We start from the raw sequence: 25,747 nt of genomic DNA, 5'->3' as shown, positions 1-25,747 counted from the left end.
ATATTACATTATTTTAAACAGTCTACATGTATCATCTAAGCCATCATGTATATATTATGATGTAAATAATAAAATTTGCAAGATCACATTAAACTTTCACATCACAATAGACAATATGTTTAATACATAATATCAGCTCATATCATACAAAATTCATCAAGCATAGCATTACACTCTGTATCAGCAATTCATGCAATTGTATGAAAATACATCTAAATTTTCCAGGTAATAAATAAAAATTGCACGATAGTTTGGTCAAAAAGAATATATATGCTTCTTTAATGTAATCAATTATCATTTAGAGTGTAAATTTTCCTCTTCATCATCGCTATAATCATCGCTTAAATAATGATTGTTTTGATGTGAAAACTCATAGCGTCCTGTCTTGTTTGGTGGTGGACTATATAATATAAGATGTATAAAATAGTTTAGTATCATAGAGATATATATGAACTTTCTAATATATATTCAAAAATGTACCTTGTCTGATCTTCATCATTATGACTGCTGGTACTGCTATTTGGACTGCCATCCCTTTTTGGGCTTGCTGGTGGAGACAATGCTTGCATCAAACGGCCTTTACTTTCGTTCCAAATTGTTGACTACAAATGAAAACTTTTGATATATCTATACAATATACATATATGTATATTATGTGTACATATATATCTATATGTATATATACCAATCTGCCTTCTCTTCCAAATAGCAAAAGAAACGTATCGATAAATTCCCGAGATTTCTCTTCCCATTTACTTATCATATCGATTCGTTTCTCACCAATATTTTCCATTACTCTTTTTCCTTTATCTTTCATCTCATTCAATTTGTTTTGTAGGCGAAACTTTTTCTCCTGTAAAGTTTTTTTTATTATAACTATATTTGATTTGTTATAATAACTCTTTTGTGATTATATTGTATTTTTCTTTTTCAATTTATATGATTGCGATATCTCTTTGCATCTAACAATTTGAATATGACATATAGATATCATTATGCAACAATTAACAGAAACTTACATTGAGATAAGAAACATTAAGTTCCTTTGCACTATAACCTCGTGCAAGATTTCTTCTAACATATATATCATAATCTTTGACTATTCTTGCAACTATATCCGAAGTGGAAACGCCTTCTGTTCTCTGTGTAGCTACAAACATGTCTTTAGTTTTTAGATTAGCATAAACGTCTGATACATCATCTGTCATGTATGGTATATCATCATGAGCAACAAAATCAATCTGTAATATAATATTCATTCAACATTTAATTTTTTTATAAAATAATTGTAAAATGTGTAGTATTTTACTAAATAGATTTTGAAATATAAAAACATGAATTATTCTTTGATGACTGTACCTTGTGTTTTTTAAGAAACTCATCATCGAGTTCCCAGGGTGCATCTCGGACAACTTCATCTACATATCTACAATGTCTAACAGCATCATATCTTTCCATATCTGTCATTACAGTTCTCCCTTTTTTGCTATGTGTCAATTCATCATTACACACTATAATAAATAATTATGTTCGATATACTATAAATATTTGTAGGATTATCATAATTTAGAAATATAAGTAAAGTAATAAATTATAATATAATTACAATAAATGATTTATAACATGTAAATAGTAGAATCGTACATAGAAAAATAGTACATAGTAAATAGTACATAGAAAAATCAATTTTTTAAAATAGTTTTGCATAATTACCTCCAACAATAAGATAAACATTTGGAAAAATATTCTTTGCTTGTAAAAGTTGCCGTGCATGTCCTTGATGGAAAAGATCATAAATACCATCGGCATAAACTCTAATTTTTCTAGGAACTGAAAAAGAAATTAGATAACACATAGAAATAAAAAAAAAATAGTCCATGATATTTAATATTATTAACAAGGACATCTTTGAAATATACACCTTTACCACTCCTTGCTTGTTTTAAGGTAATTCTTGTGTTGTAATCACATGCATTCCTTTCTATAATAGCCTCTAACTCATCGCTGAAAGGTGCTTCTTTACAAATAGACTAGAATAAATAAGAAATTAAATTGTTGATATTTTGCACACAAATATAAAGTTAAGAGGAAAAAATTCTCTCTTGAGTTTGTGTATTTAATTATAGATTGTGTTTAACATTATCTCATTTCAATTTACTCAATTGTATAATAATATATCATATATTCTTATTTTAATATATTATATAAAAAAGGGATAAAGAAAGTAAAACTTACTTGAAATTTTTCATGATATATGGAAACTTGATTACAATTTTTTATAAACAATAAATTTGCACTGTTATTTTCAGTACAATTCTGTTTAGAACCCCAAGTCATTGCTTTTAACAATTCTTTACAATTTGACAATTTGATTAATTGATATTTATAATGAACATAAAACTTATATTTTATGTTAGCTCTATGTTAAATATTATAATTAACTTTTATATTAAAAACACATAAAATACTTGATGTTTAATTAAAAACAGTAGTTATACAATTGCATTTAGCTTTTTAGATAAAATTGTAGAAGGTAAGTTTTTAAATAAATGTTAAATTGTATTCAATATGTCATGACTTCACTTTTAGATACTGAACAAAACTGTTGGAGTGCTAAAGTATTTCCAAGCTTTTATCGTATTAGATATGCCAATCTGGCATCACGCCAGGTTATTATCAGTTAAAGAGCAATATTATGTTATCTTCACAGTAGACAATTTTAGACAATTGTGTCTCTTATGAATAACATTGATGATATCAGTAGATTTAATATGAGGAATTTATAAATATAAATATAAATATATATAATTCATTTTGTAATTTTACAATGGTATGTTTTTAGATCAGATGTAACGATACTGTGACTCTATTGTTTATTTGCTTGTGCTAATGACATAAATTAATACTTACAGCATGAACAGGAGACTCTTCCCTCGAGCAGGACGCACTTTCTCCATTAACATTGTTCTGATGGGATACAGCAGTCAGCATAGTTTCTTCTCTGGGACGCTTCCTGGACATTTTCTTACTTTTGCAATGCTGTTGCCATACAGCTTTCGTTTAACTGTAAATGTATGGATGTCACCATCAAATTATGCAGTATTATTCTGATGATGAGATAAAAAAAGGACATCTATGTCTTGTGACTATCAATATGTTACATAAATGACAAGTATATTATGATTGAATAATATGATTGAATTTTAATTGCTACTAGTATTCTGAGTTAGTGGTGTCACATATTTGCGTTTACAGAAACAAAATTATACTGATAAGTATATATTAACATCCATATATTTGGGAAGAAAAACGAATTGTAACCGTAATTACACTATCGCGGATAGAGAGGTAACGTATAACCCACGACGGCATAATCCTTTTGCGTTGGGAGATAAGCTTTAAAGATCGAAATTCGTGATCTAACGGTCGACGTCACACGACGCCGCGTCCGCGAGTCGCGTGCCACGCACGTCCGGCGACGTGCCGTGTGCCGTCATTGTTTCGTCCAAGGAAATTTTACACCGTAAAAATCGTGTGACAAACGAAATTCGCCGTTCGTCGATACGTGCAATGCGAGAATCGTTGTTGGTGAAATTTTTTAGCACTTACGGTCACGGGCGATCGAATCTGTTGGTCGCGATTCGCGACGTTCCTCCTCGTGCGAGAAAAGCGACGAGAAACAGCTGGGCCGAAAACGGGTACGATTCTCAGTAGCGTTGAATTTTTCCTCAGACCCTAATACCGAATATAGCGCACGGTCGTTTCGTAGAGTTAGGCGAACAAAGATCAAAATCGTAACGGATTTCGTAATGTGACTTAAAAAAAAACTGGGCGTTAAATGCAACGTGACGCAACATGCGAGGGAGTTTTACTTCGACAGCGTTTATGGCCACACAACCACGCTATGCAAACAGCTGACCTAGCAGACGCCCGCCACGATAGGTCAATTCTTTGTCAACTGCACCTTCCGTACTACAATAATTCATTTCTCCTTTTTTTTCTCTCTCTCTCTAACCTTTACTTAATTATAGATCTATTTCAATTTGAGTGCAGGGAATGTAATCCTTACAGTGCACAACAAAGAATAGATCTAAAACCTGTTCGAATGTTAAGATTATTTAGGCGAATTTGCATTAGCCGCATAAAACATATGAGAAGCTGACCAATCACGTTTTTAATACGAGAAATGTCATGTTGTTGCATTTTATATATTAAATGCGTGATTGGTCGTTTTCTCTTCGTATAAATTTGAAATGTTTATTTACACGTGTATATTTAGACCAAACATATGTATATATATATATATATATATATTTTGCATGAAATTCGTGTAATGAGATTATTCTCCCTATAAAAAATGAAATCTCTCGAAACGTGTTTTCAAAAATTTGTGAAGTTTCTCCGAGAAAATGGTGCAACGCTCGATTTTATGCGTCACATGACTTTTACGATCGCTCGACCGTGTAAGATCAACGTATTGGCGCTCTTCCTTCCGCTTTTTTCTCCGTTTTCTCATTTACAATGCATTTACCGTTACGAATGTATATGGTATGTCAAGGTTCGATCGCTGCTGACGATGACAATTCGAATATATAATGTTCCGTTTTAATTAACATCGAGTCATTGACTACTTCACGGACAAAAAGTTAATTTTGCGAAACGCAATAATTCGTGTTCCACATGTGATGTCTATATGTGCTAAAATATTATACTAACAAGTGATGATATATCACTCGAGAAAAATTATATTTCTCACATCGGTATTTGCATTAATCATTTCGTGTCATGTGTCACTCTCAAATGTGACATACGAGAGCGATATCGACAACAATTACGTACTATATAAATTCACGAATTCTTTCCACGATAGTAGGTACTCTATTTTCGATACTTGAGTCAAACTGTCAAACGGAATTCGGAGTAAAACGTAGCTGTGAATTCTTACCGTATCGAACAGCCGCGCGCGTGCATACACAAACACAAGTCACTCTTCGAAATTTGCCGGGCGCCGCAACGTGGTCTAGCGGCGGGGTGTGTCGATATAATTTCAAGACTCGCGAAAAGATTGAAAATAACGCGTGATAACGCGGGATTCCCGACTCACGCGTTGGATCAATAAATCCCAATGCATCGATCGAATCGAATGCGTAATTTTTCGATATACTGCTACGTTTGACGTTCGTGTCCACGCGACACGGTGTACTGACATACGCGTCTTAATGCGCGGTCGCGAGCGCTTCATCGCGACAGGGTGACGATGACGTAATATCGGATGATCGCCGGCGTCATGTGTGCCGGCTGCATTCCGCATACCGGCGCGTACATCTGTTCATATGCGTACATACATATATAGGGGCGCGTATATGTAGAGAGTAGCTTGCAAAAAAAGATGACAAAGAAATATTCGCGAAGGAATTCTTTCCGTTGTTTTTCACACTCGGGGCGATTACTTGTCGCTAATTTGCGATTTCCGACATTGACCTAGTACAGTCCGATATAATCACGGATGTTTACGTGATAAGACATATATAGATACGATAATTTTATGCAAATTGCACACATGTGTCAACATGTCACAGCTGGAAATAATTTTCTTATCGGATGTTAAAGATTGCCCCATTTGTAATATATCTGTTAATAATAATCCACATTTCTTTTTACTTTAAACTGCACACTATAATAAAATTAAAAATTTATAAAAAGCGAGAGGTATAGATGATTATGTACCATATCTTATTAATATATATATAGCTACACAGAAAATGCTTGTAAGAATAGTATGTACTTCGCTTTATATATATGCGAAATGCATAATACCGTTGGGTAAATGACTCTTCAATTAGGTTTGCTCCATTACTTTGTAGCATGTTTTCATTTTACAACAGGTTGCCATTGAATATATCATAATTACATCACAATATATATTAGGCATATATATATATATATAAAACGATTTTATACTTTTTAAGACATATTTATATCGATATTATAACTTTTCATATATCACTCGAGAAAAATTATATTTCTCACATCGGTATTTGCATTAATCATTTCGTGTCATGTGTCACTCTCAAATGTGACATACGAGAGCGATATCGACAACAATTACGTACTATATAAATTCACGAATTCTTTCCACGATAGTAGGTACTCTATTTTCGATACTTGAGTCAAACTGTCAAACGGAATTCGGAGTAAAACGTAGCTGTGAATTCTTACCGTATCGAACAGCCGCGCGCGTGCATACACAAACACAAGTCACTCTTCGAAATTTGCCGGGCGCCGCAACGTGGTCTAGCGGCGGGGTGTGTCGATATAATTTCAAGACTCGCGAAAAGATTGAAAATAACGCGTGATAACGCGGGATTCCCGACTCACGCGTTGGATCAATAAATCCCAATGCATCGATCGAATCGAATGCGTAATTTTTCGATATACTGCTACGTTTGACGTTCGTGTCCACGCGACACGGTGTACTGACATACGCGTCTTAATGCGCGGTCGCGAGCGCTTCATCGCGACAGGGTGACGATGACGTAATATCGGATGATCGCCGGCGTCATGTGTGCCGGCTGCATTCCGCATACCGGCGCGTACATCTGTTCATATGCGTACATACATATATAGGGGCGCGTATATGTAGAGAGTAGCTTGCAAAAAAAGATGACAAAGAAATATTCGCGAAGGAATTCTTTCCGTTGTTTTTCACACTCGGGGCGATTACTTGTCGCTAATTTGCGATTTCCGACATTGACCTAGTACAGTCCGATATAATCACGGATGTTTACGTGATAAGACATATATAGATACGATAATTTTATGCAAATTGCACACATGTGTCAACATGTCACAGCTGGAAATAATTTTCTTATCGGATGTTAAAGATTGCCCCATTTGTAATATATCTGTTAATAATAATCCACATTTCTTTTTACTTTAAACTGCACACTATAATAAAATTAAAAATTTATAAAAAGCGAGAGGTATAGATGATTATGTACCATATCTTATTAATATATATATAGCTACACAGAAAATGCTTGTAAGAATAGTATGTACTTCGCTTTATATATATGCGAAATGCATAATACCGTTGGGTAAATGACTCTTCAATTAGGTTTGCTCCATTACTTTGTAGCATGTTTTCATTTTACAACAGGTTGCCATTGAATATATCATAATTACATCACAATATATATTAGGCATATATATATATATATAAAACGATTTTATACTTTTTAAGACATATTTATATCGATATTATAACTTTTCAGCACTAAATATTTCTGAGCTCTTACTGTTTGAAATTGAAAAAGAGAAGAGAGAAAAAATTTTTCTCTATAGAGATTTAATACTTATTTTTGACGCATGTAGATGAAATTGATTATAATTATTTCTCGACTATTCTGCCTAATTATAAATCAATGGATAGGATTAATCAATATTATATAAAATACTTGATATCAAGCGACTGAATGGCCAATATTTTCGTACTCTCAACATTGACCTATCACACTTGATGCAATATTTGAAACATGAATTAGTCATATAAATGAAACAGCAAAATATGAATACTATAAATAAACATATTTACAATATGTTGATATATAATACTTTGCAATCATTATATAGTTCTTTCTGTTTTTGCTTTAAATATTGTATAGGATATCTACATATTTTATCTTTTGTAATGCTGATAAAGTAATAATTAATAAACGTAATATTTTTAATAATTTCATTTCAGCTGCAGAGTTATACGCTTATAAATTCCCGACGAATAATAATAAGTATTTCTTTTGTTTTGTTTTATCACACACATCAATTTTTATAGCAGAAGCTGTTCATAGAATAATAATCGTCTAGCCTTGTATTAAATTTTAGATAGTTGCTGTGGTATAAAATAGAAGTCAAAATCATGACAAGGAAATTAACTTATGACTATTTATGGCTTAATAACTTTTGCAAAAATTTGATTAAATATACATTTTTAGAAATATATGATCATTATAATATATACTAGGGGGATTATATATAATTTATTAAAATTATATTAATATGTATGTCGTAGGTGCGAAGAGCAAAACAATGAATTACAAAGCTGAGATTTATTTTAATTAATAATAACTTTAAAATAATCTCTATATAATTGTAAGGTTTATAATTTTTTCTTTCGTACTGAATTTTATACTTCTCTCTCACAGATACGTATTGCGTAAATAGTCCAACATTGATTTTATATTTGCTATCATATGCAATAAGTATGTGTGCATCTTACAAGATTGTGGTGTTGATTTTTCGTGAAATAATTGTCGAGGCAGTGTCTGCCATTTATCAAGGATACTTACAATCGAGTAATTCAATTTTTTTATACTTGTTCGATATTTATATACTTTGATGTTGTATGTACAAATAAATGTTTATTCTTCATTTTTACTCCTCTAAACACCATAGTAAAAAAAAGTCTATTTGGAGCTTTTATGTTGAAAGTAGCCACAAAAAGCTTCACTATAGTTAATTTTTCCATCAGTGAAATTTTAATATAATTGCAAGTGTATCAGAGTACACATAAATAAATAGCAATAACGGGTTGTTTAAACAAATCATTTCACTCAGTTATTTTCATTTAACATTAATATTCTTGATTCTCATTGTAATATATCAATTGAAGGAAACGTAATGTATAGAAACTGTCAATTTTATATGAATTTGATCAACTATGCATAATATGTTTCATTATTCTTTTTTATTCTCGAATAACATTAGATATATGACAAACATATTGTAAAATTACAGCTAAGTATAACTCAATAAAAATTAGCTGTAAAATTACAAGAAAAATAATTTACGGTGTTTAAATATATACATCTCTTATGTAACTCTATAAAAGAGATGTATCCATTATATGTCACAAATTTATAATGAATCTAAAAGTGTATCTAAAAGTTCTAAAAGTTTCATTACGTTTCATTCAAAAGGCATTCGTATACATAGACCTCAACATTGCAATATTAGCGATATTATTAAATAACAGTTACTGCATCTAAATTTAATAATAAAAATATCTAAATCACAATGTCACGCATTTGCTTCATGGCTACAATGAGGTTCCATTTTAAGTTCTATTTTATAGCTTTGCCAAAACAAACGATAAATCGAGACTATAGATATAATGTGAAAGATCACAGTGACAAAATTGTAATTTCTTAACGATATGCTCACATAACAAAGCTATGTGTACACTGCACTATGCAATTTTTTACAAAGCCATTTTTTCCGTTTTTTAATTTAGCATCATTCGGCTCTCAATGGCGGAGAACATTATCGCTTGAAAGTTCAGCTAAGTCGATGTCATCATTCGTAAATTTTTCAATAATGTATTATTCATTCAAAAAAAAAAAAAAAAAAAAAAAAAAAAAAAAGGAAAAAAGAAAAAGGGTAAATGTATATACATTACGTAAACAAATATTAAGTTTAAAACCTTTTAGGAATATATAAACTACATTTCTCCAAATTCTGTCAATGTGAATTCATTCAGAGTTAATAAAATTTCTTTTGACTTATTTTCATTTACAATAGCACCATAAATGAAACAATATTAAACACAAATTTTACTTTAAATGTTTTGCAACAATCCTTGACAATAGAAAACTGATAATATTGAATCTGATAATAAATTCAGAATTATATGCTCAACAAGTTACATGTGGATAATAATATATGAAACACTTAAATATATTTGCATGTATGTATAGCTAGGCTGGAGCGAATGGTTTATAGGTATACTCTAATTACCTAAAATCTCTGATTTTTCCCCGGGAGATTAATTAACGCGGGCATTTAATATTATTTTTTTACTTTGTTATGATGTTAAAAATTCAACTTAATGTGCTAAGTGCCTCGTGAAGTGCTTGTTGCTGATCTGTTGTTAATTGCATTATGGTCGCCTGGAATATCGTCTCATTGTTCTAGAAGAAAATAAAATAATTTTATTTTTGAAGACTATAACAATAAATATAAACATAAGAAATATTTCGTATATGCTCACCTGTATTTCTCTAACAATACTAAGAATTCTTGACATAACAGGATGGTCGGTAGGCACAGCTTCTCTGAACAATGCTTCAGCAAAGAAACTTATAAGTCGAGGCAAATGCGCATTATTTGTTCCTAAAACTACTGTATGATTTGCTTCGATCAAATCACACAAGTATCCATAAACATGAGGTGCTTCATCTTCATCTTCAACAACTGGCAGCCAAGTTAGCCTACCATAAAAAGAAGCGTTTAGTAAAGTTTAATTGTATTTATTAAATATAACGAATTGTGCTTTAAATATGAAAACTCACCAATGTGGAAGAATTTCATCAACGTTGATTGCTTTATTATTATATTTAAGAATTTTAGTTACTGCCGAAATAGCATTTTCAGTAGGGTTTACATTCTCCGGCGATCTAGATTCAGGATCGCTGATAACTTCCATTAGTTTTGGTAAAGCTTCTGCACATGCTTGTGCAAATCCTTCTCCACCAAATTGACCTAAAACTCCACAACCGTAAGCTGCTGCTTGCCTAACTTCTGCAGATTTATCAGAAATGTATTGAATCATAGGTCGCAGAAAGATATCTTGATATTTTGCACACTCGGGTCCTCCGAATTCTATTACATCGTCAAAGACACACAAGGCCCATTGATGATCTGACCATGATCTTTCGGGGCTCAATAATTTTACAAAATGTCCGCATATTTGATCAAAGTATGGGAAAAATGAAGACTTATAAGTTGTAAATAAGGCATGTAAAATATCAGCGATTTTGCTGAGGGTATATATGTCCTCATTGTCTTCATCAGCAAGTTGTTCTTCAACGACCTAAATATAAATAGAATATTAATATATAGAAAGATTCCTAAAAAGTTCTATATGTATTTGAGTTTTGTTAATACCTCGTCATAATCTTCGTCTTTTCGTTTTTCTAATCTAGCAACTGCTCTTTCAAAGTGTTCATTAAGTAATTTATCTATAAGCCGTAAAAGTTCAGTCATATGCGGTGCGCTTAAACAACCTGCGCCCAGTGTTTCGATACATTTTGCTAAGGAGGACAATAGTTCCAACAATACTTCAGATTCCGGTTCTGTATCGATAGATTTCAACAAATCCGGACAGATGTATGCCCACATGCCTTCTAAATATTGTGGACCTGTGTAAAAACGTTAACATATATATTATTGTTATTTTATATATGTATAATTAATGTACATAACTATTTCTTTAGTAGAAATATTATCTAACCTTTTATTTTAGCACAATCAAGGAGATACGGCAAACTTGCCGCAGCTGCAGTTCTGACACCGTCGTGGAAATAAAATTTCAACATCGGCACCATTAATCGTACTACTTCCTCGGCATAATCCGCGAAACCATCTTTCAATTCTCGCGCATAACAAACCAACATTTCGCATGCTGAAGCCTTATCTTCCAAACCAGCTGTTTTAATACCAAAGTTTTGTTGCTCTCCTAATTGAACAAATTGCCAATCAAGATCACTCTCAATGCCTTCCATGTCTTCATTGTCCAACAATGCAACCTCAGGTTTCATAGCAGCTGTTCGTAATACAGGTCCCATTACCAGTGGTAGGTACTGTTCGAATTGTTTTCCTAAAAAAATATAAGCGGTTTTAAGAAATTGTAATAAAAAATGATTGTAATTATATCGTAATTAGTAATTGTAAAAATCAGTTATCAAAAGTTCTTGCAGTATATAAACAAAACTTGTCATATATTTAGAATTATATATAATATCTTACCAAGAATTTTACAAATTCTGGCCCAAGCAGATATAAGATAACTGGTTTGCGGATCATCGTCTGGAAGATCACCTTCTGAATGCGTTTTTAGTAACATATCCATAACTTCACTAGCGTCCGCAATAAACTGTTGAGATTCAACAATATAATTGACAAGCTTTTTTTTATAAAATTAAACAAGAAATTAAAACAATTAATTACCTTTTCCGGACCAACAGCTAGACCTATAAGGCTAACACATTCAATGGTCTTGCCCCGTAACATTTTATGTTCCTGTTGATTAGCATTTTGTATGATATACTTCAAACAAGGCATTAGCCTATCATAATACGTTACGAACTGTTCTTCGCAAGTATCAGCAACAGAAGCAATTGTTGTGACAACCTATACATGAAAAAACAGCAAAAATTTATAGATTTGCAAAAAAATTCTACTTCTTTATAAAATTATTATAAATACTATTTATATTATATTTTATGATTTATCCAACTTACTTGTTCGAGCACAAGTTTAGTTCCCTTTTCAACTAATTCATGAAACTTAGCAGTCAATATTGATTCGAGTTTAGCCATTATGGCATCCAGATAGGGTGTTAGAATATTTTTTGGACAGTCTTCACTAAAGTTTACTAGAGCTGCACCAGCATGAGCTTGAACTCTGGGGTTTGCATTATCGTCTAATACCATCAATAATCCAGGAATAACTTTATCATGAAATTTCTTTTCAAATATAGGCGAAAAATCTGTGGACATTTGACCTACTGCGTTGCAGGCAGCGTATCTTACACGAGGATGCTAGAAAATAATATTGCTCTGTATTTCCAAAGATTCTTGCATTTATATAAAAAAAATTTTCAATAGAAATTATGTATGTTCCAAAACTATGACTGCTTAATAGTAAACAATCAACTCTCAGGAACTACAAAGGATCCATCTTGGGATCTATATTACCAAAACGATAATACAGCAAGAATTTGTCTCCTTTGTTTAATTTGCCACAAATGTAACGCCATCATATTCAAACAAAGAATATGACTGCTGACTCGATTTATGGCTTATTCTAATAAATTATATAAATGGGATATGATGCAGAAACAGATAATTTCAAACTAGCAGTTTGTGAATATTATCAGGTAGAATTGTGAAATACATTTGTTATACTTACTGGATCCTGCAGATATTGTATAACACCTTCCATTATTTGTGGTAAAAGACATTCCATTTGTTTATGGCATCCTTCACCAATAGCTGAAATAGCCATAAGTGCTGCATGCCTAAATAATAAAAAATACAAATTTTCTCATTTTCTTTAAATTTTATGATTTATATATGTGCAATAAAACTAAAAAAATAAAGAAATTTCATAAAATAAAATTTGTTTTAACAAATATTAAAAGAATTGTATGTTTCAAAACTATAGCAATCATAGACACACACACATATAACTGCCAACTCTTTTTTTTGAACATCTACGAGTATCTCAAATACTAACTACCAAAACGGCAGCTAGAAAAGAGAACCATCTCGTTGATTATTCTATCACAGATGTAACACAATTACTTATATAAATATATGCATTGCTGACTTTTCTGTGACATTTTATATATTTATTTACATATTCTATACACAATATTAGATATTGAATATAATATAATTATAGTAATTAAATAAAATAATAAAGATTTTATATAATATTCACCTGTACTTCCAATCAGTATTATTTAACATGGTAGGGATGTTTTGCACAATCTGTGGTAACATCGTTTTTCCTCCCAAACCACATGCCAATCTATCTAATGCACTTTCAGCAACTACATTATTACTATCGTTATCTTCTTCGATGATTTCATCGGAAAAACTCCACTTTTCATCTTCATCTAAATCAGTCATCATCTCCAGTACCAATGGTACTAAAGATGCGATATATTTTCCACCAACTTTCCGTACCATAGCTGGTGCAGTTTCTGCCAAAGTTACCAAAACTTCTAGTGCCAATTGCCTCCAATTGTCAGGCATGTCTTCATTGGAGAATACATTCATACACATTTGCATAATATTATCCAATTGCCCCCTGAGGAATTTTGGCGTGGTTTCAGCAAGATCTATCAACACTTTTAAAAGAGCATCATCATCTTGCTTTTCTATAGATTGAGCGGTTACTTGTACTAGTGCTGGAACTAGTTCTGAGAAATGCTTGTGTATATTATCTTCTTTATCATGTAATGTTATAAATGCTCCAATTGCTCTTACTGCTTGAAATCTGACCTGTGGGTAAAATCACACAAAAAAAATTGCAGCTATTATAATTACTCTTCTTAATTATAAAAAAAACTATCTGATAATTTTAAGATTTTTTTTATTTTTCTTTAGATTAATATATATATAAATTTTTATTTCATAGAAAGTGTATGCCCCGTATCTGTCTATAAATTAATACTTCACAAATTACAGTCATCAGAAGGCATTTTTTACCAATTTTTTTTTTTTGGAAGGATTAAGTGACGAGTAATCTTATCTTGTAAAAACTCGTGTATCTATTCTTCCGATAGAACAAATAAAACATGTAAATTGCATGTTACCTCATAATTTGTCGCATCTAGAATAGACTGCTGTAACATTTGTTTTATAAGATCAAGATAATTTGCTTGTTGGTTTCCAAATACGCCTGGGACGGATCTATATATATACAATATAATTTTTTTTACTTTCTTAATAAATATACCATTTATTTTGTAAAATGGATTTAAAGGAAACTTACGTAAACATGCGGAGTGCACTTTCTTTTAACGCTGGCAATGGACTGTTTGCACATTGAAATAGGAACTGAAGAAATTCTGGCCATTGATTATTGCCATCTTCATCTATTAAACTCCTGGCAATTTCGGCCGCAACTTCACAGACTTTACGTCGTATAGCATCTGTCTGTTCATTTTGAACTGATAATAAAATTTGTTCCTTCAATTGAACTTGCGCTTCTGGTGGAATCTGAAATAATTATATATCAATTAATAATTCAAGATTAAAAAAATGTATTTTAACAAAAGAATATTTTAATAACAAAACATTAGAAAAAGATAAAGTAATAATATCTACCTTAGGATAGAAATCCATGAATTCTGAGGCAAATAGTCGACGCAACAATACTGCAGCCATAGACCGCATATCTTCAGCAAGTGTGCCATTGCAAATAGTAGTTAAAAGAAATGTCACCTTGCTTTCCACTGGAAGATTACCGTACGCCTCCTAAATAATAATTTTTCATTTAAAAATATTGATAACTAAAACTCTCTTGTATCAGCAAAGAATAAGAACATGTAGTAATAAATGGCTTTTTATTCAAACAATATCTCTTTCTTTAAAGTTGTTTTGAAAAATATATAGCATTTATTTCTTGATGAATTAAAAACATTACAAAATTTTTATACATTTTGTTTTTTATGAATCAAATTTTACAGAAGTATATCATAAGAAATTTTAAAATAGCATCACTTATAACAATATCAAAAATTATATAAATATATCAGAAGAATGTTATATCAAAAACAGGTGTCTCTGTCCTGTTATTTCATATATATTACATGTTACATGTACATATAAAAATAAAAAATATATGTAATGCATGTATGTGTGCGAATATATCTGTAGACACTAAAATGAAAGCTCGCTCCAAAATTAAATTTACCAAAGCTGAATCTGACTCATTTTACGCCAAGTGCATACTATATCAGCGCGCATATATGAATATTCGGTGAATGCTTGACACGTGATCAAGCCATGAGTCAAGGTAAAACGTGTATGTATATAGAAGATATCTCGCGAGTAACGATATAAAATCAGAATCAAGCGAATCAAAGTTACGACTCCTCGATCATCTGTGTCAGATAGATCGCAACGAGCAATGCTAGGACTTACTTCGGGGAAACGATCGCCGGAAATCGCGGGAATCCTGCGTAGGCGGGAAAGCGAAATGAAACACGCGGAATCGCGTGCGACTCGCTAGTGAATCACGCGAGATGCGCGAACATGTAACACGGTATTTTTAACGTACGAATTGTCACGCAGACGCTCCGCGTAATCGAACTCGCTGAGCATATCCGCCCGATATCCGCGACATCCATTGTCGGCGAACACGCTTACCGGAACACGCGGGACCGATGACGGATAGCACACGCGCGCGCGCTACTCGCATGCAAGACACCATTTTGGATTTCTCGGCCGATCGCGCGCGGATATACTTGTCAGCGAGTCGAAATCCTTCAGGTTGTTTCGCGATGAATTTTCCTCGGATCGACGCGGCGCGGTTGACCGACGAACCGATCGAAGGGTCGCGTATCACGCTAGCCGTGCCGTTACAGCACCCACATGCGAGTTCTGACAACACGTCGGCAACGTGCTCGCCACTGAATGTGCCGCAACGCACGCTGCGAGTATACTCGCGTTCCTGGCGACGCGATCGATGTCTGTTGTGCACAGCCACGAGACACGCCAATGTTTTACATACCTCCGCCTGCGTCCGGGCATCGTTATCTGTGCTGAGGAGTGTATTTAAAAGCTGTTGAAACTGATCGAGGTCTGCCGCCATTGTCGCCGAACGAATGAAGTCAAGCGCACACTTGTCCGAGTCGAGATCGTCATTTGGTGTTGCCAACATTGACGCGAGGCGCGGAAATGTTTCTACTGATCGCAATGTTGCCAACATTGCTGACTCTTTATCGTTTGGAAATTAGACTTTATGGAAAGTTCACTAGATGTGCAGTATCAAGATTGCGTTCGATAATTTACTTGTCGGTAGAGTAGCGTTTGATTGATCAAATCAGGACAAAGAAATTTTTACGTCCTTTCACGTCGAGATTGTCGCTCTCAGATTTCTCTTCAGAAGTTTGTATAGAGTTTGTATATAAAAATGTGCTGTTAAATACATCTCGAGATTGATATAGTTTCAGGCTTCATTTAACTTTCGTTAACTTTAATTAATGTGAGATGTAATTTTTTCTATTTTTGATTTGATAAACGTTATTTTTGATTTAAATAAAAAAAAAGTTTATATTATTTTTAAATCTATATTTTAAATTTATATTTGTATTTATAAAATGAAATTTATATATAAATCAGTTAATAAGATTTATAGGTATATATTAAGTTAGGTTTTCCACTTGCGGTCTGACAGACCTCAAGTATATATATTTAATTACTAAAAATATTTTCAAGTTTCTGTTATTTTTTATATTATTTAGTTTGATATAAAAGTAGGTGTGAAATATATTTTTATATTTGTAAAATTCACACACATTTTTATATATTATAATTATAACTATAACAAATTAGATACTTTATGTTTTCAATATGTCAAAGATAATTCAACATTTTATGTATATATTATATCACAGCATTGAATTTAATACCTTTGCTCATAAATTACAATCAAAATTATGCGTTCGATGTAAATTAATTGATATTTGAATCTGATGTACCTATAGTCTTTTATTATAAATATTACATAATTGATACACAATTATATATATATTTGTGCAAAATTACTCTCTCTCTTTCTTTCAGCCTTAATTTACTAGCTGCTTTCGTTGACATCGGGGATGATATTAGGGTGGGAAAAAAAACGAGCTTACGCTAGCGCGTTTCGTGATTACAGTGATTTTCCACAATTAAAGTCTGTTTAATTGTGGACCAGCACGTGGACCGCGTTTGCGAAACGCAATCTGACTGTGCAACTCGACGCGTTGCGCTTTATTTGCAACGATCTGCTCATTGTGTATCTACGTGTTACGAAGCATGATTATAATGAAAATAATTTCAGAGATACGCCAATTGAGGAGCATTAGAAGAGCGAAACTCACATTCTCTGAGACTTGTGTGATAAATTCTGAGAAAAACTTCTTTTTTTTACGTAAAGATTTTGATGAATTGCCAAGATGTCTTTTCTTTTATTTCAAAATTGAATTAGAGATATTAAAAAGTATCTATTTTATAAACTACTTTTACCACAGGAAACTGTGCATCGATAGAAAATAAGATGTCATTTTTTTTACTTAATATAAAAAAAAAAAATTAATTTTGCAGTTCTTAATTTTTATTAGATTAGGTACTTTATCAAGTACTTGAATTCAAGAGCTACTTTATAAGTACGTTCAGTTCAAAACAAAAGTATATAAATATGTGATAAGATATAAAATTATATACATATAGTAACAGTATTATTTTCTTTATTTTCTATATAAATAAAAATAATGAAAAATACTGAAAAGTTTTAATTAAAAATACATATATATTTTTTAAATTGGATTAGCGAAATAATACAATTTATCATATAGTTATATCTAACAGATATAGCTATTTGATTCTATGTAAAACATATCTTCTAATGGCGATGTTTAGGAATATTTTGATATCTAAATTATGGAATAATTATTTTAAAATGTCCATTAAATGCTGGTGTCTCATTGGATAAAATGAGACATTATATAATAAACGCTTTTATTTGATCATGAATAATGTTGTAATTAAAAATTGGAAACATATATCATATACGTTATATCAAGATAAAAAAGATGAACGAGATTATTTTCTATTTATGTGTTTCGCGATATCTTTGGTATCGAATTGTATTTGCAAGCTATAGTATGATATAGTGAGTATTAATTTATTATTGCATTATTTGCATGAAGAAACGATCTTTTTTTTTTCAATTGTGAAGTTATATTGATGCGCTAATAATGGACGTCTAGCATGAAATAAGCATTTGAATTAAAATTTTTGTATACATATTTGGCAATTAGTTGGATTAATTTCGCGTTAACAGAGTGGGAAAGACATCTCTTCATTTGAGATCACTTATATGATGATAATTATATGCATACATAATGTATACATATATGTATATATAATGCATGCATATGTATACATAATATCTTTCCGAATATATTTAATCTGCGATAACGTGGAATCGCGAGCAGAAAAATTTGCATCGATGTGTATCTCGCGTGCGGAGTCACAAAACAAAGAAGCACTCGTTGTAACATCTGTTGTTACGACAATTCAATGGTTTTACGCATGTGTGACGTCCACTGTTACTGATTTATCACGAAAGATATTACAAAATATACTTCTGAACACGTTTCCATATCGAGTACGAGTGCTCTTTTATCTCGTGCGCATCGTAAAAATAAAAGATAACACGTGGGAACCATAAAACTATCACGATTGCACATACACGATTATCATATCTTTCTTTATGTAATAATTTCGAGAATATTGATCAATTTAAACTAGATAATAATCGGTTTTATTTTGCAACAGTCAGTGATTATTCTATATATTATTTCTTAAACAAAACTCCTGTCTTTTAAAAAATATCCCGTATATTATTATTATTATTATTACACATATATGTATAATGGCAGGCGCAGTCATCGCGATCTTTGCTAATTAGTGATGCTTTGCATGAATAAATGTATTGGTAACTCGTTGCTTATTAATTGTAATAGAGTAAGATGATTATTAGACAAAAAAAGAATTAGTAGAAGGAGCAAAAAATGGTAGAGAAATGACGAAATACGAACAAGGAACAGGCTATTGTAATTGTATAAGTGAAGAAATTCAATCTATTCGAGCAATATAATTTGATGAAAATTTAACAGCCGAATATATAAGCGCAATATACTGAAATTTATTATTTTATTTCTTGTACCATTCAAGCAAATACGCGACGTGAAATTTTTATTGGATACGAAAGGAATAATTTAACGAAAGAATCCACAAAAAGCAATGATATGATATTTTACGTACGAGAGCACTTTTGAGTAACCACAGTAGACACCAGGGATGCTTCAAAGGATGCCATAGAATATTCAACTCTTGCGATGAAATTTCAGCATTTGAGTTTGAATAGAAACCATATGCATACACACAGCTTACGTGACAAATATAACAGTGTTTATAGACAAACTCGTTAAAAAAGAATATGAACAAATATAATTATTGCGAAATAAGTTTAAATATTGTGATAAAATTAAATATCATCAAGATAGCGACCTATTGATTTTTGTGGCGATATTTCGAAAATTGATTACGATACGTTAATTATTATTTATTTCTCTTGGCGTCTAAGGTCGATGTGTTTCGCCAATTCAATAAAAAAAGAAGCGTTGTTTTTCTTCTTAAATATTTAATTGCAATCTAATTATAGCACTTCTCTCTCTCTCTCTCTCTCTCTCGTGACAAATATAACAGTGTTTATAGACAAACTCGTTAAAAAAGAATATGAACAAATATAATTATTGCGAAATAAGTTTAAATATTGTGATAAAATTAAATATCATCAAGATAGCGACCTATTGATTTTTGTGGCGATATTTCGAAAATTGATTACGATACGTTAATTATTATTTATTTCTCTTGGCGTCTAAGGTCGATGTGTTTCGCCAATTCAATAAAAAAAGAAGCGTTGTTTTTCTTCTTAAATATTTAATTGTAATCTAATTATAGCACTTCTCTCTCTCTCTCTCTCTCTCTCTCATAGAGATCAAAATTGGAAGTTAAAGACCGAGAGGTATAAAAAAGATAGATACGGTTGCAGGAATGTTCGAGGACTATCCGCACTTATTTGCAACGTGCCACATTGCACTCTGGCAGTCTAGGGGAATGATAGATGAGCAGAGCAACTATGCCGCAGAGCGAGCTTCAGCTTTTTGCTGAAATAATCTCAGATGAGAATTTTCAACGTGATGCCGTGGTCGTAGAGTATGCGATAATGGCTCGACGTGCGCACGCGATTAAAATGCATTATTACGCGCTTCACCGACACCGCACTTCGTCCTTATCGTCGTCACGCCGCTGTTGTCATTGTCCTGTTTGGCTTTAACTACTCGTCGTCCTAAAAGCGCTGAAGATTAAGTAGCTGCGCGCTTTCAGGAGGTTTTGTCAGTTGCTCTTAAAATGATTCTTTGGTGCTTGCTAAGAGAATACGAGTTACCTTTATGAATTTTAGAAGAACTGTCGTTTACGACATTTTACGTAAAACCTTTATCATCAAGTAAAGGAGTAAATAAAGTATACAAAGGTATTCAAAGCATGACAAGTTATCAGAGCGTTAATAAAACTGTACTTACACATCCTTTAATCTAACACGTTACAAACTGTATATTTTTATTCTGAGGTACAAGTAATTTCACGATCAAACTTGTTTTTTTTTGATTAATTATCATAATTTTATGATGTAAATTATAATAATGCGGATAAAATTCAATAAATTATATGTGCAAAATTCAGTAGATATATCATGTATCTATCAATTTCAGGATTTAACTTTATTTTTGTCCTTCTATATGTCGTAGGTTTTCTTCGACGGATTGTAATCCAGGATTCTTGGAGAAAGCACAGTCGAATCGATTGATTGTACGTGAATTTCTTTTCGGAAAGTTATACTTTTTTAGATCATCATTTAATGTGCTTTCAAAATTATTTCTTGAGCTTTTCTCCGGTTCTACCAACACTGCGGTGTGCTCATTCATTTCTCTCAATGTGTCTCGCAGACGACCCTCTAATCCTACATTTGTCTCCTTTAACTTTTCGTTAACATTTAGTAAGCCGTTCACTTTGAGTCTAAGATCGAAGTTCGACTTTCTCGAAGCAGCGAGCTCATCCTTTAAAGCCATCTTCTCGGATTTTAATGCGTTTAATTCTTTCTTAAACATCTCGAGCCGTGACCTCAACGCTGCTTTCTCGTCCCTTAGATTCATCAGCTCGAGTTTCAAAGCCTGGATCTCCTCCGTAGCTCTACTAAAGTCAGTCTTCGTTTTCTCGCCGTTCATCAAGCTGAAGTTGAGACTATCACGTAGAATATCTACTTTCATCTTCAGCGCTCTATTCTCGATTTCGAGCTGATCGATAATAGACCTTTCTTTATCGTCGAACATCTTTGGATCGTCGAAATAACGGAAATAATTGCTTATCTTTTTTCTATACCAGATATTTACCATGTCAAATTTCCTCAAGATAGAATCGATAATTTCTTCATTGTTAGATCCTTTCGGCCATGCTAGCGGACTCTCGTATTCGTCTTTTGTGCGAGCCAATTCCATCGTAATCTCGGAGTTTTCGGATCTCAAATTTGTCCGCTCCAATTTCAAAGCCTTATTCTCGGTTCTCAGCCTCTTTAGTTCACCATTGGGCTTGTCTTTGATCTTTACTTTGTCATCATGGCTCGTGTATGTATCAGATTTTACTTTGAGTTCTGTTTCGCTGTGCCTCCGTTCGCCAGTTTCGATCTTTATGTTTGTACGCGTGGCATCCGAGTGATCCTGTCTGTATTTAATCTTGTTATGAGCATCCACGAATCCTCGTTCGTAGTCCATTGCAAACGGATATAGCATATCGATCTCATTTAAGTGACTCTTGCGATCGTTATTTTCGTGATATAACGCAGCTGCGGCAAATCGCAGTGCCTCATACTTTGTTTGCTGGATTCTCAATTGATTACCGAGTATTCTGTACTCATTATCAATTTGATTAAGCCTCTCCCTCGCGTCATTCCTTTCTCTCGTCAGTTCGTCGTTATCCTTCTCCCTCTCGTCGCAGGTAACCTGCAGGAGAACATTCCTCGCCTTCGTTTTATCATTTTCGACTCTTAATTTATTCAATTCCACGGAAAAATATTCATTCTCCGCTTTCGCCTTATTCAAGCGCTCTCGCAGGGCGACATTCTCATCATCGAGCTCGTTAATACGCGTCGCCAGCTCGTTCTTTTCTGTCAACAGCACTCGTACGCGGTCCTCGGTCTCGGTAGTTCGGACAGACAGCGCATCCAAATCGCCGACGATCCTCGAGTTCTCCGATCGCAGTTGCGCCGTTTTAACAGCCGTGTCTTCGAGATCCTCTCGTGCCTTCTTCAACTCGAACTTTAAATTCTCCGCGGCAGTTTCGTGTTCGCTTATCTTCTCCCGCAGGCCGTTACGCTCAGACTTAAATTTGTTAGCTTGATCCTGCAACGCGGCGGACTTGTTATTGGCATCGGCCATCAACTTATCTAGTAATCCTTTTTCGAATCTTAACTTCGACAACTTTGCTTCAAGTTGTTCTTTCTCGTTCTGAAGCTGTTTGACTTTACTCCCTAACGCTTTGTTCTCCGCCATCGCTTTATCGAATTCTCCCAATGTTTCCTTGTCGGCGCTTGTCTGGACGTTCAATCGATACGTCAACGATTGCTCATTAGACTTTAAATCAGAAATTTCATCCTCCAGTTTCGCTCTGTCGTCGACTGCTTTATCCAGCGCGCATTTCAGATAGCCGATTCGCTCGTTCGCCCCGTTCAGGCTTATTTCAGACTCATTTGACTCGGCTTTCAAGCGCTCTAATTCATCCCTGAGGTTTCGCGCACGCTCTCGCGAATATTCGCCATTGTCTTGGTTCTCACCGTCGCTCTCCTCTACGGAACTTTTCAATTTGTCCAGTCCCTCGCGTTTCTCCTGTTTCCCAAGTCCCTCAATTATACTTCTCAATTTTACATTTTCGTCGGAAGCGATCCCAAGTTTCATCTTCAGGTCTTCCACCTCGGCCCCAAGGACCCCTTTCAGCGCATTCCGTTGAATAATAATATCCTCAATTTCCTTGTCTTTTTCTCGGAGAATATTACGCATCTCTTCTGTTTCCCTTAATAGCGCCTCTTTGTCATCGCAAAGGCCCTGCAATTTTTTTCTTACCTCGTCAATTTCAACCTTCATCAGTTGCATTTCCGCGACGCGCTGCTCGGAATGTTCGCGTTCACGTGACAATTCTAATATTTCTTGTTTCTTACTCTTTATATCTTCTCGAAGACTTTTGTTTTCGTCGCGTATGTCATTGATGATCCTCTCGTATTTCTTACAATTTCTCTCTAATGATAATTTAACGCTTACATATTCATCGTTCAGCGCATTTATACGCTCGCTTCTCTCCACCAGTTCCAATTTCAGATCCATGATTAAAGTTTCAAGGTGTACGATTCTTTCGCATAAACTCGCGCGATCATCGAGAATTTCGAGATCTTTTATTTTGCAGCACAATCGATCAATCAAGTCTTCCAGTTCCTCCATTATTTTTCCATTAGTGTTTATAATTTCTAACGGACTCTGTTTTATAATCGCGGTTAACGCAGCAGATTTTTTAACAAAATTTTCAAGTTCTACGACTTTTGTCATATATTGCGAGCCGCTAATGCCACCGATTCTGCAATGTTTGTCCATCGGATTTATTCTTAATTTTCCAATCTCGATATCTATTTCTTCTAAGAAATCATTTAATGATGAAGCTGTTTCTAAATATTTCTTATACTGAACATTTTCGAACGATCGTTTATGTATCGGCACGTTCGATCGTCTAAGTTCTACGGACAACACTTTTAGATTTACTTTTAGATTAACCACTTTCTTCATGTATTTCAAACAATCTGGATCGCCAGCGGCTATGATCGCCTCGCAATCGCTCCTCAGATTGTTCCTCAAGTCGTTCATCAAACGTTCCACGTGTCTAACAACGCCTGGAATATCCGTGGCGTCCGAACTTTCGCCGCAGTTCGCGTTCTCGCGAATAACTTTCAACCGGCCAATTTCTCCCATCAATTGTTCCGCAAGATTATTCAATTCGCCGATTCTCTTGCAATATTCCGCGTTGCCACCGCATCTCAACCTTAGCATAGCTTTCAATTTGTCCAGCTTGAGATGCAAGTTTCTATTTTTTGTCTTAAACCGATACAGATTCCCGCTAACGTTCACGAGCTCCTCCGAGAGACCGACGACCGTCTCGACGATCTTGCTAATCGCATTCGCGAATACCGCTTCTATCGTTCGATCGCCTCTCTCGAACTCGTTCAGCTTGACGCTCGTTTCGCCCTTTTCGGCTTCCTTTAGTTGCTTCCTCAGGCGCAGAATTTCGTCGTTCAAACGTTCCTTCTCGTTCGAGAACGCGTCTTCGATCCTAGCGATCTTATCGCTTATCTCGCAGACGGCGACACGCGCGATATCCTCTTCAGCTTTCATCAGAGTGTCTTTCAGACTCGTTACCTCGTTCTCTAGAGTGTCGTTCGCTTGCTCCAAACGGATAATCTCTGCCCTCTGATGTACGATCAAAGGGTCGATTTGCTGATTATCGTTTTCATTCTTGCCATCCTCGCGCAAAGCCATTTTCATTCGCCAGATATTGCTCTTCAGTTTTGCGCTATCGTCCCGCCAACCCTTCATCTGCCGCATCATGTTGTGGAGTTTATGCAAAGTTGCAACAGCCATCTTGGCGATTCTTGTCTTCTCTTCGATGGCGATGTCAATCGCGATCACTGGCAAGTAATCGTCGAAATATCCGTCACTCATTGTCGCTTCTTAAATTTTTCCGGGATTATGTAACATGTAACATAACATAATAAGCGTATAATTTTGCTGAACATTAATACCAGATGAAAAAGTTTTCAAAACTTAAAATTTTTGAAATATATGTTTATTAAATTTAGGCAATTACCTTTATATATTAGTTTTTATTGGAATAATATTAATTAATTTTGTTGAGGTTAACATTGTTAGTATTGTCTATAAATTTAATATAAGCATCGTGATTGTCGTTGGTATAAATATCGATAAGTATTTTTCATTATAACGTGTATGCGAACTTTATTACAGAAACTTTGAAATCTTCTATAAACGTTTTGTCAATATTTGAAATACTAATACTTGACAATTTTTGTATGTAGGTATATTGAAATGCCGTGAGAGAAGGAACGAATCAGACCGAATGCATCCGAAGGTAAGAAATCGATTTTTACATAGGTATGATGACAGAAAAATACAAATAGAGATATCTTCAATCTGTTTCAAAATTTGTCAGAATGTGACAACGAGTCACGTGGCAGCATGTCATTTGTACAATTAATATTTATATTTATAATACATCTTGTGACAACCCCGGTTCGT

General features: G+C 33.6%; 3 protein-coding genes across 8 annotated transcripts; all 3 read right to left on the bottom strand.

The window, feature by feature from the left end:
• Positions 1-247: 247 nt before the first annotated feature.
• On the bottom strand, positions 248-6,508 carry LOC115234233 (choline-phosphate cytidylyltransferase A-like). 6 transcript variants are annotated; one of them, XM_029805094.1, is made up of 10 exons: positions 4,946-5,240; positions 3,610-3,735; positions 2,911-3,064; positions 1,922-2,030; positions 1,714-1,830; positions 1,360-1,511; positions 1,020-1,241; positions 686-853; positions 481-602; positions 295-400 (listed from the first exon to the last, which is right to left on the bottom strand). In XM_029805094.1, exons 3-10 carry the CDS (start codon positions 3,019-3,021, stop codon positions 295-297), a joined length of 1,107 nt encoding a protein of 368 aa, XP_029660954.1. In that variant the 5' UTR covers positions 3,022-3,064; positions 3,610-3,735; positions 4,946-5,240. The 6 variants fall into 6 exon arrangements, with proteins under 6 accessions (XP_029660953.1, XP_029660954.1, XP_029660959.1 ...); XM_029805093.1 differs by lacking the exon at positions 4,946-5,240 and having other exon boundaries at positions 248-400; positions 3,610-4,097; XM_029805099.1 differs by lacking the exons at positions 3,610-3,735; positions 4,946-5,240 and adding an exon at positions 6,220-6,508.
• Positions 6,509-7,927: 1,419 nt separating this feature from the next.
• On the bottom strand, positions 7,928-16,455 carry LOC115234232 (importin-5). The gene is made up of 14 exons (XM_029805092.1): positions 16,303-16,455; positions 14,895-15,044; positions 14,560-14,786; positions 14,381-14,477; positions 13,501-14,066; positions 12,967-13,075; positions 12,297-12,596; positions 12,004-12,186; positions 11,803-11,929; positions 11,288-11,653; positions 10,942-11,195; positions 10,347-10,867; positions 10,046-10,265; positions 7,928-9,965 (listed from the first exon to the last, which is right to left on the bottom strand). Exons 1-14 carry the CDS (start codon positions 16,450-16,452, stop codon positions 9,876-9,878), a joined length of 3,360 nt encoding a protein of 1,119 aa, XP_029660952.1. The 5' UTR covers positions 16,453-16,455; the 3' UTR covers positions 7,928-9,875.
• A 4,267-nt stretch (positions 16,456-20,722) lies between these two features.
• Positions 20,723-25,153, bottom strand: LOC115234501 (interaptin-like). The gene is made up of 2 exons (XM_029805635.1): positions 21,124-25,153; positions 20,723-20,823 (listed from the first exon to the last, which is right to left on the bottom strand). Exons 1-2 carry the CDS (start codon positions 25,151-25,153, stop codon positions 20,723-20,725), a joined length of 4,131 nt encoding a protein of 1,376 aa, XP_029661495.1.
• Positions 25,154-25,747: the final 594 nt, after the last annotated feature.

This window comes from Formica exsecta, unplaced genomic scaffold (genome assembly GCF_003651465.1).
Source record: "Formica exsecta isolate Colony F162 unplaced genomic scaffold, ASM365146v1 scaffold2, whole genome shotgun sequence".
NCBI classification, from domain to species: Eukaryota; Metazoa; Arthropoda; class Insecta; order Hymenoptera; family Formicidae; genus Formica; species Formica exsecta.
This window is presented reverse-complemented; position numbering and strand designations above follow the sequence as displayed.